This window comes from Phyllostomus discolor, chromosome 11 (assembly GCF_004126475.2).
Source record: "Phyllostomus discolor isolate MPI-MPIP mPhyDis1 chromosome 11, mPhyDis1.pri.v3, whole genome shotgun sequence".
NCBI classification, from domain to species: Eukaryota; Metazoa; Chordata; class Mammalia; order Chiroptera; family Phyllostomidae; genus Phyllostomus; species Phyllostomus discolor.
Window position 1 is genome coordinate 79,165,237 of NC_040913.2, and position 16,758 is coordinate 79,181,994.

A 16,758-nucleotide genomic window follows, 5' to 3' on the forward strand; every position below is an offset into this window, starting at 1 on the left:
TCATTTCAATGTCTGTATTACTATTCTGAGATTATTTGTGCAGAAAGTAAATGAGTAATTATGTAATATTCTGATTCTAAAATCCTCTAGGCCCCCGAGAACCAGAAATTTAGGTATGAAAGAAATGATGTACAGATGTAATATTGAAAAGATTAAGTAAAAACCCTGAATTTGAATCTGAAGTTATCAATGTAAGTTAATGGGTTACATGAAAAGAGACAGACTAGCAGAAAAGCTAAAAAAGCAACATCGAAATATATACTGTCTGTAACAGACATACTTTACATATGAAGACACAGATAGGTTGAAAGTAAATGAATATAAGGAATGAGAAATACATATACACAAAAATATAAGATACAAGACATAAAGAAAGTATGTGATCTGACCAACAGTATCAACTACTTTGATTTATTTGCACTTTAATCACCAACAACTGCAGAATACTTACTCTTTTCAAGAGCACTTACCAAGCAACTTCTGGTCAAGATGGCTGAAGACAGCAGTGCAGGCAACCGCAGTCCTCGCCTCCTCCCACGGCCACGTCAAAACCACCCTACAACTACACTCAGAACCACCACCATTCAGAACCACCTGAAATCTGGCTGAATGAAAGTCCTGCAACTAGGGCATTAAAGAAGCCACACTGAGACTGGTAGGAGGCGCAGAGACACAGACCAAGCTGGTGCCCACACCCAGGTGCGGCAGGTACAAACTGGGACGGATATCTTGGCTGCCACCCCCCCAAGGAGCGGGGGGTCCCAACCCCACATCAGGTCCCCCAGCCCATGGGTCCAGTGCCAGGAAGAGAAGTCCCCATATAACTTCTGGCTGTGAAAATGAGTGGGGATAGGCCTTCTTTTCCTTTCTTTCTTTCTTTTTTTTTTTTGTAATTTTAGTGTAGGGGACTTTCATTACATTTGATATTCCTAATTTTTTAAAAAATGTGTACTGATGTATTATAATAGATTTTGAAAATTTTTATTTTTCAAATGTTTGCTGTATGATTAATTTCTATATTAGCCCCACAGAACTAATTAGCTCTTTTGTAGATTCTTTAGGATTTTCATTAAAGAATCATGTGATATGCAAAGAGAGACACTTGTACCTTGCATTTCTTTTTCTTGACAGGGTTGAACAAAAGTGGTTAGAGTACACAGCTTTCGTTCTCCAGCTGTTAAAGGAAAAATGTTCAATATTCACCATTAAGTATGTCAGCTTCACGTTTGTCACAGCTGTGCTTTCTCAGAATGCAGGCATTCTCTGTAGTACTAGTTTGCTGAGTGGTACCTGAAGTCCACTGTGGGTTTTAAGAAAACAGTAAGTAACGGAGAATCCAAGCTATAGCCAACAATTTTAAGCCTGGGAAGATATTTATGAAATATCATAAATATTTATGAAATATCATATTTCATGAAACCAGTTTATGAAACCAGTTCCTTTTCTTCTATTACCAAATTAGATCCATCTTAAATCCTGAGGCAGGGCACTGGCTTAAAAGTAGAAGCGAGGACCTTGCCAGACGACGAAAAGGACAGAAAGGTTCCCTCCCACCCCAGGACTGAGCGCTCGGACTCCTTTTCCTACACACTGATGTGCACCAATTCAGAGGACACTGTGTGCTTTTTCTAGTAGGGGCTACACTTGTACAGCGGTAAGGAAAAAGAGACAAGCAGGGTCAGGCTGAAAAATCAGGAGAGACAGGCCTAAGTCAGGCGCTGTCTACGTGGTTGAATGTGTGTTGCCGTAGATGCCATCCAAATGAACAGAAAGCATAAAACTGCCCTACAAACTCTGCTGGTTTTGATGCCGAAATATCTCACATTACACATCCTCATCCAAGTCATCTGTCAATGAACTACCAGGAAGCCTATTTCAAAATATATTCAATTTAAAATAAATTTCAATTTAAAATAAATACTATGAAATCCCAGAATTCAATGCTTTGTTAAAAGCTTTTTTGAATAAGACCTCACCTAAACTTTCCTTTAAAGAGACCTCATCAGAGTCTTCTAACAAAAGTATGTCACTACTAGGCACTAAGCTCAGAAGATATCATTGTTCCAAATTGATACTATTTATAAAGTTTTGACTGTTGTCCTCTGAACAATAGAAAACCAGGGTCAAGGATCTTATCTGTAGAAGAGAAAGTCTTACATAAACTCTTGTCAACAATGTTAAGACTGGCTCACTTTGCTAGAGCCCTCTGTAAGAAGGCAATATAAACAGTATTTTGAGAACTTATCAACAATGGAAACTAAAGATTGTGTTTCTAAATGTGGATGGGGTAATTCCATTAATAACACTGTCTCTAAGCCACATGTTAAACAAATAATTATCACATTCCAAAATCAGATAAAAAAGATTCTTAATTGTGCTGCTGGAAAGAATTTTGGTTACTCTTACAGTAATATTTTTTAAACAGTCATACGGGTTTAACTATGACTTCACGTCATTTCTGAGATCTTTTAAACTGGCTTCATTTCATTCTATAGAACTATAAACTCATTTTAAAATGAAAAAAAAAAGCCATTAATTAACATTCTTCCTTCCAATTTTCTGTCTAGCTAGCTTGGACTCATCTTTTAAATCCCTGCTTAACAATTTCTACCTAGAGAGACTATGCTCCAAAACCAGGACAAGAGTCCCTATTATCTGCTGAACAGAGAGTATAATGTATTTTCCTATCACTTTAGGGTTGTATACTTCGTGGGGTGGGGTTTGTTATTCTCCTTGTTTACTTCCCCCTGTAGACTGCAAGCTCCATAAGGGTATGGACTGTTTGCCATTTCAAAATCGTGTCAGTGCCTAATACCTAATCTGTGATAAGTAATAAAACAGTTGTGAAAAAATGATGTACAGGTTTTAAACTTTTCCATACATACAACTGTACCAATTTCCATCTTTAAAACAGCTACTCCATGACCATTCAAAGACTGTCATTCGAACCAACTAGCAGTCAACTCAGAATTATTTTTAACCACTCAGCCTATACATGATGGAGAAGACTAGATGTAACAAAGTTTCAATGCTGTGCCCAAAAGCCTGAAGGATGGTAAACTCACTACAGGGTGTTGTTTCATACCATGGTGAGTTTTACTGTTTTTGTTGTTTTCCACAACTGAACTCATTTTTTTCCTGTAAAAACCTGTTCAAAGTTAGGTTCTCATAATTACAACAAAAATTACAAGACTCTAGCTTGTCTTCATAGCTTATCTGGGTACACATAAAACTCCAAAACAATACAAAGCTAACTACTGTGGCAAACAAAAGAAGTGATTTGGGAGACAAACTCTGTTTTATGTGTGGCTAATCCTACATTAATGCATTATTGCACAAATAAATGATCATCTGTGATTACTTACAAAGCAGTATGCTGGAGAGTCACAAGATGTGTGAAACAATATGTTAAAATAGTCAAATTTGGAATAAAGGATGCAAAAATAAACAACCTCAGTTAATTTATAACATCAGTCATAGACCTTTCATTTGACCTAAAAAAGATGCTATTTCAGCTAAAATAAGCAATATCCTTGAGGAAATGTCTAGTTAGATGATAGCCCATTTATGATTCAACTCATTACATTCTGAATAGTACTGTCTACGTGTCAAGAATGGATCCAGTAATCTAACAAAGATTTCCTGTGTTTTTCACATTGTTGATCGGGGCCCAGTGATGAATCAAAAGCAGAATGTGTAAAAAATGAAATGGAATAGGATATAAAATATCAAAGTACAGCACATGTAGTAAGGAAAAGTAATGTTTCCTGAAACTTTTGGTTCAGTTTGTGTGTGTGTGACAATGTAAAATGTAAGTATAGGTTGCAATAAAAATGTGTGAATGTACTCTTAAAACATGTGTCCCAATTACTTCCCCCAAAACTTGAAAAGAAAAAACTCTTCATCACAAATACAAAAACTAAAAGTGACATGAACCCAGGAATAGGTTACAATAGTTTAATGTTGATTTCACAAGTTCTAACATCAAAGTGTTTTGCGTTCATATCCAGTGACACTACTTCTTGAATTTGGACTGATTTTTAAACAGTACATACATTTCACTGTTGTCATCTGTAAAATGAGGACAATAATATCTTTCAAGTTGTGGTAAATTTAAGTAATACATATCGTAAGTTCTTAAATGTTCTACCATTAAACTGAAGGCATGACATATATTAGACACGCATCAAAAAACTTAACAGAGGGCATCTTTGACTTACTGTCTTTGATCTTTGTGTGTGGTGCTTTTTAATTTTGCATATTTTTGTCCTATATAAACTGTATAATGTATAATGTACATTCCTAACACAATATTTCTGATGTATATAACATTATAACTTTTTAAATATGTTAATAGTAGCTATCAAGGCAGTGGGAATATGTCCTTTGTTTTCTGTATTCTACAAAAATATAAAATATTTTTACTGTAAGTTTTTAAAAGAAAATAGTCAATTAATGGTAAAAGAAAAAAAGGGCAAAGGCAAAAGTGTGTGGTTAAGAGTTTAGGAATTAGCACTTTTGGAGAATTTATGTGCCAAACGCTTCTCACTGAATACCCACACAACCTTAGTACATAATTTTCACCATGAGAAAACAAGGGCAACTGAGAGGATCTAAACTATGTTAGACAACTGACACAGAGCAGTGTCCAGAACTTCACAACCTATATTTCTTGTTACCACATAATACATCGAAATATTCTTCTCCAGTTGTTTTAAATAGCGATATTTGGGTCCCCCCAGACTGTAAACTTGAGAAAGGGGAAGTTTCATAAACTTTATCTTTTGTTTTTCACTGGCTTACTAAGACTATGATAGGTCCTTAAATACTTGTTGAGTTACATTCAACTTCTTTTGTTCTAGTACTCAGGGGACATACTTTTGTTTTAAAGACGAAATAAACTAGCAAACACATGACGAAACTACTCTAACACTGCCCAAATCTAACTTTATTCCTACACACTCGGAAGTGAAAATGTTTACGTGTACATCCAGAGACTACCACTACGGGGATTTGGGAAAGAGTTACGAATAACACTGTGCAAACACCAAAAAGAATGGATTCCCACGTTCCCCTACCACGCCCCCGTCACCCAGGCACTATCAATGAAAGGAACCTCCATCTAGCCTTCCGGTGAGGTGTTAAAGAACCATAACCACGCCCCCATTTTGTTCCATCGTAATAATTTGTTTTCCTACCTTACCCGGAGCCCCGTCCCCAACACCAAAACCCTTAGAAAGCAACTCAAAAGTCTCTGACCTGCAGCGAAGTGCAGGGGGGAAGATTTCCGGCCGGCCATGTCCTTAGCATTCACGTTTGCTGCGTCCACCAGCCTCTTTACCCGGGACACGTCCCCATTGCGGCAGGCCTCCAACAGTTCCCGTAGGGCCCCGCTCACTGCTGGGACCCCCGGCCCAGGTCCCGCTGCCCCAGGCCCCACTGTTGCTGTGGTGCTAACTCCGGCTGCCTCGGGGCTCTCCGCCAAGCTCGATCCAGGGGAGGACGGAGAAGAAGATGAGGAAGAAGTCGGGGAAGAAGAGGACGACGGTGAATTGTTATTGCCACCACCGGCTGGGTTGGGAGGGACCCCGACAGCTGATGGAGAGACCGCCGACACCACGGGAGCGGCGGCGACGGTACAGATTGTGCTGGTGGTATTGCAACAGCTGGTACTGTCAACCGGGTCCGGGGATCGGGGCCTGTCGGGCGGATCCCGACTGCCATCCCCCTCCGGCAGCGCTAGGCCGTGCCGCGGGGAGGTAAAGGGGGCCAGGCCACCCGCTGTGGGGGAGGCTGGGGTGGTCCCCGGGGCCAGGCCGGGGCTGAGTGGTGGGGGAGGTGGTGGCGGCGGCGCCGAAGCCCCTGGGGCGGGCTGGAGCTGTTGTTGATGATGGTGGTGATGATGCTGAGAGCGACGCGACGCCGCCATCTTCGGACTCCCCCAGCACTGTCACTGCGGCAACGGCCCCTCCGCCCGCCCTCACTTCCGACTGCTGGACCAATTAACATCCAGCGCACAGGAAATGATGCTTGGTGAAGTGGGAGGGGTCAAAGGGAAGGAGGGAAGTATTGGGAGCTCGGAGAACGGTCGCGGAAGGGGGCGTGGTCTTGTGGCTAAGGGGCGGGCTTTGTGACCCCTAGGCGGGCCGGCGGGGGAAATTTGAAAGCTGAAACCAGTCACTACGTAAATGGGAAGCTCTTCTGCATTTGTCGCTCTCAGCTTGCTTACCTTGTCCTGCTCTGTTCTGCCGTCAAGTCTCCTTTAGTCTTCCTTACCTTGTCCCGGAGCCTGCTATTCTGGTGTAATTCAGTGCAAGAAGAGAATGTCGTTTTTCATCTAGCAAGTGTTCTCGTCTGAAAAATGGAATACTAGGTACTTCACAGAATTGTTAGCGGCATTCAATGAGCTAACATATGCAAAGCGTTGTGTCCGTTAGTAAAGCATAACTATAATCAGCCCATTGGTAATCTTTTTTTTATGCAGTCTTCGCTCCCTTCCTTTCCCCATCTAACCCCTTGGTCTCTATATCCCCTCTTTCAGTTTTCTCACTCTGTGTGCTTTCGTAATACTCCCTTTGAAAATAGTGGTTCTTTAAATTTGAAGGACACATGGACAAAAGCTAGGGGGAGGGTGGTAATGGGAGGGAAATGAGGAGGGTTGGGTGGGTGGGCTGGGATGGGAGTAAAAGAGAGAAAACTGTACTTGAACAATGATTAAAATAAAATTTAAAGAAAAGAAAATAGTGGTTCTGATTGCTACAATTGGAATGCAGGCCCTGTCATTTACTAGCTATGTAAATTTCAGCAATCTGTTGAACTATTCCGTGTCTATGGTTCGTCTTTGCAAAATCAAGTCAGTAGCTGAATAGATGTTATTAAAATTAGAATTTTTCCTATTATCTTTGTACTTTTATTTTCACCTTAAGTTTGACTCAAATAATTGTACGTTCCTTTCTTTTTTAGCTTAATCTGCCCTCTCCACTCCTGTCACCTCTCTTGCCTACCCCCTCCCAAACTGAGATAAAAACCTCACTGCTGTCCATCACTCATCTTCAGATGCCATTCTTCAGCAACTGCTTTTTCCTTTGCCTATACCTACTTTTTTGTCTGCCAACAAAAAAGATTTGCAGTGCATGGGATAATCTCAATGTGGCCTCCATTTCCTGTCTCCTATTCAGTAGCAAACTAGGTGTTGTGGAAGTTTAGACAAACAGCATTATTCCAATAGAATGGACACATGGAGATTCTGTGTCTTAAGGAAAAACAAGATTTAGATGGATCAAGTAGAAATCTACCACAAGAATATTAAACCAGGTGATAAATTGTTGTTTCGCTTCTCTTTAATATAATGTGAGTGGGGACCCATAAAAAACCACAGAATTTATTTATGAAGATGGTGTGTTTATTCTTACATGTTTAAACTGTAGTCACTTTCAAAACACTCTCCATTTGATGCAATAACCTATTGAGATGTTTTTTCCACTCCTCAAAACAGTTTTTGGACTCATCGATTTTGATACCTCTGCCATATTTGCTTCACCTCTTCCACATCAGCAAAATGTTTCCCTTTCAGGACATTTTTCATCCAGGGAAAGAAAAAGTCACTCGGGACCAGATTGGGTGAAAAGGAAGGGTGGGGCACAGGGTTCATGCTGTTTTTGGTGAAAAACTGCTAAATACTCAGCAGGGTGTGGGCAGGTGTGCTTGTAAATCACCCATCATGAAATGGGCAAATGCTATGAAAGAATCTTCAAAAAAAATTCACTGAAGCCAAATGCAGCCTCTCACAACAACACCAGCTGGTACAGTGATACAGATGGGTTCCTAGAACACTCGCCTAGCCAGGGAAGCCTGTACTACAAAGGGCCCACCCTCAAGAAAATTCCAAGTTTTTTGGGTCCCCCTCATAAGTGTGATGTTAATATTCCCATCTAAATAAATAGGTAAGTTTATTTAAGACTACCATCTAAATACAACAAGGTGAGGAACATAATATTATGAGTGACATCTGTTGTCATCCAATATAGGTTTATAGAGTATAACTCTAACATTATCCATCTGTGTCATAAATTTGTGTCATTGTTCATAAATTGCCAAATGTGTGGCTGTTAGGAAAACTCCATCAGTGCAACTAAAATTTGTCCACAACACACACTATCCTGGTTTTGAGTCTTAAATCAATGCACAGCACAGGGTAGCACTAAAGAGTGGGGGTGAATCAACACAGAACCTCAGATGTTTGTGACTCGCCTTGGGGAGACATAAAAATACTTCGTCTGGTCCCCTGTTAGCCAATTACTCACAGCTCACAAGAAGTAATAATGTTCATCCTGATTTACAATGCATCTGTTGTGTCTGCTTGCTGGTATAAAATAGGAAAATTTCTGCTGCATGGAGATAAAAAGGCTGGATTGCCTGAAACTACTAGCAAACTGTCTGGAAATGGCAGTCCATCCATTAGAAATTGCTTTTTTCCCCTCCAGAAGAAAGTAGGAAAAGTACTTAACATTAAGTATTTATAAGGTTTAGATTTATATGGATTAATGTTGAGCTCTAAACACAAAGGAGATACCATTACCTAATCATTTACAGCTACATGCAATTCCATGAGGAATTGCATGATACCCCTGTGAAGACAGCAGAGCATGGAGTCCAACAAACCCGAGCTGGAATCCCATCTCTGAAGATTACTCTTCTTGCTAATCTTGGTAGATAGGCTTCAGCTCTGTCATTCCAAAATTCTGATTTTATTGTAGCATGTCGTGAGGATTAAAAGACCTGGGTGTTTTAGAAGCACTCCTCAGGTGTTAGTTTTGTTCTCTTGTATGGCATAGTGTTACTGGGAACTCAGAGCCACTATTGATAGCTGTCTCCTCCCAACTTCCTCCATGAAAAAGATAGTGACAGGAAATAAATATCCACCATTTTATATGTAACAGGAATCTTAAGAAAGATTGGGTTTAATTTGTTTTCTCACCTGAAAATTTAAGATTATATACAGTCTCTTATAGCTCCAAGAATCGCAATAGTCTCCTATTTTCAAAAATGTTTTCAGAAAAATCATGTCCAAGTGGTTTAAAAAGGTGAGCACAGAGCGCTCTGGAGCGTGTCGTGATGTTGGTTTTTCCCTAAGGGGGGGTCATACGGACACACACTTTGTAAGTCACACAATCACAAACTTGCACAGTTGTCATATTTCTCTTAGACTCGGCGTGGTTATTTCACCCATACACTTCTCGTTAATCTGCTCCAGATCCAAGTTCACTGCTAGAATCTTGGATCTATTAAGTCCACCAAGCCATGATGAACAATGATCCCCAAAGCTGCCTGCATGTTGAAGAGTGCCACATACTGACCCAAGGGGCAGCTCTTACCCCTGGCAGTGGTTGGAGCACACACCTCTGCAAGCAGAGACCACCAGACCTGCTGGCTGGGAATGAGTGGCAGCCGAACAGTGAGAGGCACTAGTGAATACCTGAGCACGTGGTGCTGCGCCTTTCGCCTGCTGTCTGCTCCTGCTTGCTTGTGGTTGTTTGGCTTGTTGAAGGAAATAAATGACTAAAAGCTGTTTCAGTGGTGTTTTGTGCAGTTTTTCTTAATATTGCCTACTCCTTCAAATCTTGTCTTTATTTTGATGTTGTTGCTCAGAATTAAACATTGAGTATTCCAGGAGAAATCGTTTAACCTCTCTGTAAACCCATCTGCAAGGTGAGGATATTAAGAGTCATTATGACACATAAATTACTTAATCTGCCAAGTGCTTAGAACAGCTGCTGGTGTATGGTAAATGCTATGTAAATGTTAGCTGCTGTTATTACCTGGGGGACATACTCACTAAGAGAACCATAATGGAGTTAACATTGTCCAACCTCGAGGGTATATCAACTTCCTGCCTTCAGGTGACAATTTAGTCCACAGAGATCTTGAATGTCTTTCTCTTCCATAAGACATCACACCAGCCCATCACATTGATGACAGCATGCTGATTGGACCTAGTGCACAAGAATGAAAAACTACTGTAGACTTAGTAATGTAACATTTGCATGTCAGAGAGTAGGAAATAAATCTGACAAAAATTCAGGGATCTTCCATGTCAGTGAAATGTCTAGGTATCCCATTATAGGGAACCTATTGGCGTGGTATGGGGAATGTAGCCCAGCCCCTACCCGGAAAGGCCAGTGGGAAGTGAGGTCGGCACACAGGATCCACGCCCACAGATAGGTTCTCCTGTGGAGAATCAGGCCTGCATTATATCTAGGCTGCTTTGAGGCTTGCTATTGCTAAAACTCCTCACTCCAAATTGAGGCAGCAAATGTTTACTGCATATCTCTAAAGTAACTTCCTAAAATATGTTCTAAACCTCCAAGTATGGAGTGTAACCAGTTCAACCCCTTTTCCCCTTGATCTGTAACATTTTTCTCTCTGAAGTAATTAGCAACATTCTTTCCTTTGTAAACCTGTGCATAGTAAATGAGGACCATCCTCAATGTAATGTACCCAGAAAAGCAATAAAAGCCTCTCCAGGCAGGGGTCGGGGCCCTCTCTCACTCAGAAAGCAGCCATGCCATCCCTTTTTCTCCATAGGACTTCTGTAGTCTGTGTGAATTTGTTTATTGCAGCCACAACACACAGACCCCATGGGCCAGGGTCCACATAATCCCATGCTTTGGGTCATGTCAAGATCTCTCTTCTCGGAGCTCCTACCCTTTGCAACAGCATGGATGGAACTGGAAAGCATTATGCTAAGCAAAATAAGCCAGGCAGTGAAAGACAAATACCATATGATCTCACCTTTAATAGGAACCTTAACAACAAAACAAAGAAACAAGAAGCAAAATATAGTCAAAGACACTGAAATGGAGGACAGGCTGACGGTGACCAGAGAAGAGAGAAGAGGGAATTTCAGGGGAGAATAGGAAGGGTTTACAGGAACAAATATGAAGGACACATGGACAAAAACTAGGGGGGGGGGCAGGTAATGGGAAGGAGGTGGGGAAGGATGGGTGGGTGGGCTGGAATGGGAGTAAAAGACAGAAAACTGTACTTCAACAATGATTAAAATTTAAAAAAAGAATAGAAAACTAGGCAAAAAATATAAATAAGCAATTCACAGAGGAAAAACATTCAAATAACCAATTAATATTTCTCTAATGTGCTCATCAGGAACATAAAATTAATTGTAAGAATGAATTGTAAAATTACTGGGAATAGAAAAAAACATAAAACAATATTGAATGATGAAGAGTTGAATAATGATATATATCTTTTATGTAAAGTCCTTCATATAAAATGTATATCTTTTTTATGTTGTTATCAATAAAAATGAATTGGAGCCATACATCTAAACTTTGAAGAAATTCCTGAGGACTTTAGAAAGTAAATGACATAGAATTGTTTAAAAAAAATCTCTCTTCTCAAGTGAAAGATAAGTTGTTGCATCCTGTCCCTTGTACAGTCAAAAAGAGGTGCAATGCCTAGAGGAGTTCCTTGAGTTTTGGAGGAGACGTACCCTCAGAGTGTGTGACTCTGGCCTGAATTTGAACTGGGTCCAGAAGAAGAAAAGGCCCTGCATTAAGTCCAGGATGCTGTGTGAGGTGCCAGAAAGGGATGCTCTTTGGAGCCTTTGGCAGGCCCCTCTGTGTGAACTGCAGCACAGCCCCTGATGGTTTTGGAGCAAAGTCCTGTCATCCTCTGTGGATAATCACTCTCGAGACATTTACATGCTATCGGGTCTTGGTAGAGACGGAATGATTACGCATGGCTCATCAAATTGCCACGTAACATAGCTGCCCTTCCTGAGGTGGGTGTTACCTGAGCCACAAAGCCATGAAGGCTTTGGGTATGCACAACATGCTCCCTGATTGAATGGAAGTAGCACATATGAGATGGGGCTTGAGCAGGCCCTGAAAACACAAGGAAGTTACATGAGGAACTTAGCCTTACGCCAGGTTCTAAGTGTCCATGGCTGTCATTCCTACACATTCTGGTCTCCCAGCCCACAGTTACAGCCTATAGTCAGCTGGCTGACAAAGGGAATTGTGCCTAATTTACATATGGCTCTGCATGAGACCCAGGCACCACCTGAAAGTGTACAGCTATGGCACTACAGCCCCTTTCTGGGACATCCCTGAAGGACAGTGGTAAAGGGAAACCCTCCCGTTAAGTGGAAGTTTAAACTATGCACTAGATTGTTCCTTTTGTTTGGAAGGAAAAATAGCTACCTGTGCAATTATATACCAATTCAAGGGCTATGGCCAATCTTGGCTGGATAGTTAGGGACCTGAAAGGAATCACTTGAAAGTTAGTGACAAAGCACCTTGAGAAGGAATATATCAATCGATCTCTCTAAACAGGTGCAAAATGTAAAGATGCTTGTGTCCCATGTGAATACTCGCAAGACAGTGCCCTCAGTAGAGGCAGACTTTAATCATCAAATGGGCAGGATGATTCATTCTGTGGACACCAGTCACCCTTTGCTCCACCCACTCTTTGTCATCATCCAATGGACTCACAAACCAAGTCAGTCGTGGTGGCAGGGATGGAGGTATGCCTGGGCTTAGCAACATGAACTTCCACACAACAATGCTGATCTGGCTGTCATCACTGCTGAGGGACCAGCCTGTCAATATCTGACACCAAAATGAAGTCCCCAGTATGGTACCATTCTCTGGGGCGGTCAGCCAGCTGCACGGTGGCATGCTGATTATATCGCACCACTTCCATCATGGGATGAGCAGTGTTTTGTTCTGACTGGAATAGACACTTACTCTAGACATGGATTTGCCTTTCTTGCATGTGGTGCCTCTGCCCAAACTACAATCTGAGGACTTGCAGAATGCCTTATCCACTATCATGGTATAAGCATTCCAGTAAGCATTGCTTCCGGTCAAGAAACCAATTTCACAGCAAGTGATGTGTAGCAATGGGCCCATTTTTGTGGAATTCACTGGTCTTCCATGTTCTCCATCACCCCAAAACAGGTGGCTTGATAGAACATGAAAATGGCCTTTGGAAGACACTCGGGTGTAGCACAAGCTAGGTATCAGTACTTGGCAAGGCTGAGGCATTGTTCTCTGAGAGGGTGTGTACACTCTAATTTAGTGTCTCATATATGGTGGTGTTTCTCCTGTGGTCAGGACTCACAGCTCCAAGAATTAAGGGCTGGAAATTGAAATGGTACCATTCACTGTTACCACTAGTGACCCACTAGTGAAAGTTTTGCCTCCTATCCCTGAGGTCTTATGCTCTGCTGGTCCAGAAGTCTTAGTTTCTAAGCAAGGAATGCTTCCACTAGAAGACACATTAATGATTTCATTGAACTTGACAGTTAAGACTGCCACCTGGCCGTCTTTTGGTTCCTCATGTCTTGGAGTTAGCAGGCGAAGAAGGGAGCTGCTATACTGGCTGGGGTGATTGATTCTAATTACCAAGGGAAACTGAGCTGCCACCACAGAATGGAGATAAGAAAGAGTATGTCTGTAGTACACGAGATCCATTAGGGAATCTCTTAGAACTACCATGCCTTGGGAAACTATGACAGGAAGACTACTCATGGCCCAGACCCTCCAGAAATGAAAGCTTGGGTCACCCTGCCAGGCAAAGAACTATGACCAGCTGAGGTGCTTGCTGCGGGTAATAAAAATATGGAGTGGGTGATAGAAGAAGATAAACACCAACTACAAGCACTTGGCCAATTGTAGAACTTAGGACTTAAATATTACATGTATTTCTTCCTTATTTTTTTAATGAACCTGTATGTTTTTGTCTCTCTCTTATCCCCTTATTATATAACATAAGACTTATTAATTCAGAATAGTTAGCTTCTTATCAGAGTATTTAAGTCACACTTTAAGTTATCAAGGGGAAGAATGAACTAGATCATGCAAGGACTTGGCATCCTCCTCTAAGGAAAGGGTTAGCACATGTTCAGTTGTACACAGTATGGGCTGAAATATGATTTTTCTCACTGTATTTGGAGATTAAATATAGTTTAAATTCTTCACTACAAAGAAAGAGTTCTTTTGCTAATGACAGAATTCAATAGAATTCAATCCCTTTCTTTAAATTGTTTTGCTGAAATATGTACTAAGTATACACGATCTAAGTTTTCATTGCTACAATGAGGCTTCTCTCTTTCTGATAAAAGATTCTGTCCTCTCAAAAATTCACAGGGGCCTTAAAGGTAACATTTAAACCCATTTCTTCCATCCCTTATTTGACTATTCTGCCACTACCTCTATAGATCCTTTTACTCTCAGGGTTCAAGATCTCAGGATGATTTGGTCTTTTCATTTGGGTTCTGGTGTCAGTAATATGTTTATGCTAGAGTTGTGATAATGCAGCTAGAGTCTTTTGTCTATTACCCAATGTAAGCAGGGCTGATGTGCAGCTGAAAAGCAGTCAGAGGGCTGCATCAGTTGTTGCTGATTGACATCTATTTGACTGATGGGTGGCTGGGCCATACAGGTTATTAAATATCACACTTGCATATGGGCCTTCACATGTAGAGGGTTGCAAACAGATATCACTATACTACATTGAAAGCTTCATGGAATCACACCTTTAATAATTGTAGATCTGTTGTTTTGTACAACAAGGAAAACATCATAGACATCCAATTAATACTAATCAGGCAGTTTAGATGCCGTGTGTATTCATGAAGTACCATCACTTGATTACCCAGATTGTATTGTAAATGGTAAGTGGTATTGATGGCATTATAAGCATCAGAGGAGCTGCCCCCTGGGCACCCGGGACTCCTGTGCTTCCAGAGGCAGGCAGAGTGCAGCTTGGTTGCCAGCACTCTGTAAGCAGCATGCCCAGGATCCTACCACAAACTCTCTCGGGAGAGTTCTATGTCAACCCAAGGTCACCCCAGGAGACATTCTCATAGACACCAGTGACCCGTGTCTCTATAGAGTGTCATCTCAGCACCTCAGCTGGACAGAATATTTGAGCATCAGCTGGCAGTTACAGCTAAGTCATTTGAATCTATGTCTCACGTGCACTTACACTTCACAAAGGGACATATTCTTTCATCTCAGAGTATTGTATTGCATTCCCTCTCCGGTTTTTAAGAAAAAGGGCAGTGAAAGAAAACGGATAAACTGTGGCTAACGTGGGTAATTATCTTTAAAATTCTCATCAATAAGTTCTTTTTATCGTTTTTCTTTTGGCCCTCTGAGGAACAAATCTCTGTGGAGATTTGAACCTATTGAAAATCTTTAGACCTCAGCCAACCCTTTCTAAAGAGCAAGGGCATCAGTATGGCTTTTCCCAAGCACGAAAAGAGGTGCTCAACTTTAATTATACTGAGCTTGTATTGATTGGGCTGACTTACTATTTTAAGCCTGATTCACAATGGGGAATTTATAATCACCACTGTTCGGGCTTGGAGACGTGGAGGAGACCCAGAGGTCAGCTCTGGAGGGCGGCCATCGTTAGAGGAAGGGGACACTCCAAAGTGACAGTGGCATGTATTAAGACAGATAGTTCATTCAATAAATAGTGTTGGGAAAATGGGGCAGATACATGCAGAGAAATGAAGCCAGACCACCTTCTTATGCCACACTCAAGAAGACATTCAAAATGGATTAAAGACAGTTTTAGATATGAAAGAATGTTAGATATGAAGCTATCAAAATCCTAGGAGAAAATATAGACAGTACAATCTCAGACATTGCTTGTAGCAATGTTTTTTCTAATATATCTCCTTACACAAGGGAATCAAAAGAAAAAATCAACCAATGGGACTACATCAAACCAAAAACTTTTGGCACAGCAAAGGATTACATCAACAACTTAAAAGACAGCCTGCTGAATGGGAGAACATACTTACCAATACATCTGATAAGGGGTTAATATCCAAAATTTAAAAAGAACTTACAAAACTCAGCACCAAAAAAAAAAACCAACCCAGTTAGAAAATGGGCCAAAGGCCTCCTCGGAACCCCCGTAGAGCCCACCACCTCGGTGCGTCTGACCTGAAGTCTGTGTTCTTCCTGCTTCATTTCCAGGTTTGCTTTCTTCAGGATGCCTGGCTTCAAAGGAGCATTGCCGGGGATGTTCAGATATCGCTGAATCAGTTGCAGAGACTCTTTTCCTGCTATGATTTATTCCAAGGACCGCAGGAAACAAGCATGTGTAAGAGGATAGTAGAGAAATACTTGCTGGAAACCACATCTCACTGTTATTTCCCTTCATAACACAAGAGTCTTAGCCTTACCCCGTTGTGACCGTGGAGTATGGTCACATATTTACATCCAAATTTATACCCTTTCACCTGCCAAGTGATTAAGAAGTCCAGACTTCCCCTAGGTCTCTCCTTGCCAAATACTCTCTCAACCTCCTTGAGTTGTTTTTGCCTGCTAATCAGTTTTTTCCCGCCTGTTGCTGGAAGAGTGAGAACTCATCCGAGTGGCCAAGATCAGACTCCGCTGTCCTTTGACGTTGAGAAGGCGCGTCTGGCTGTCTCCAGCCTTTGGCCTTGCCGATGTCACTAAGCCCGCTGCAGCCAGGCCCTGGCAGTCCTACGAAGACGGCCCCTGACTAGGAATCGCCACCTGCTGATGGGCCACCTGAGTCTAATTATTCAATTTGGAAAATAAAATGGGAAGATATACAAGCACAGTTATAGCAACTATGTCAGCTGTCTTCCTTCTCAACATACTTCCATACTAATTTTCCCAAAAGTTGTCATTAGCACGGAGAGGCAAATACCATGAAGGTCTTCATTTCACCATTTTGGTGGCTTTGTTT

At 41.4% G+C, this 16,758-nt stretch overlaps 1 protein-coding gene and 1 long non-coding RNA gene across 2 annotated transcripts in view; one reads left to right on the forward strand and one right to left on the reverse strand.

Moving 5' to 3' along the window:
• TNKS (tankyrase) overlaps positions 1-5,972 on the reverse strand; it is a 173,776-nt gene extending 167,804 nt beyond the window's left edge. The window contains exon 1 of the mRNA XM_028526418.2: positions 5,260-5,972. Within this exon, the coding sequence (XP_028382219.1) occupies positions 5,260-5,929 (670 nt within the window). The 5' untranslated portion in view covers positions 5,930-5,972. The remainder of the gene's footprint in view (positions 1-5,259) is intronic.
• LOC118497436 lies at positions 5,672-9,571 on the forward strand. The gene is made up of 2 exons (XR_004899965.1): positions 5,672-5,759; positions 9,254-9,571. It is a non-coding gene; the product is annotated as an uncharacterized LOC118497436 (long non-coding RNA).
• Positions 9,572-16,758: the final 7,187 nt, after the last annotated feature.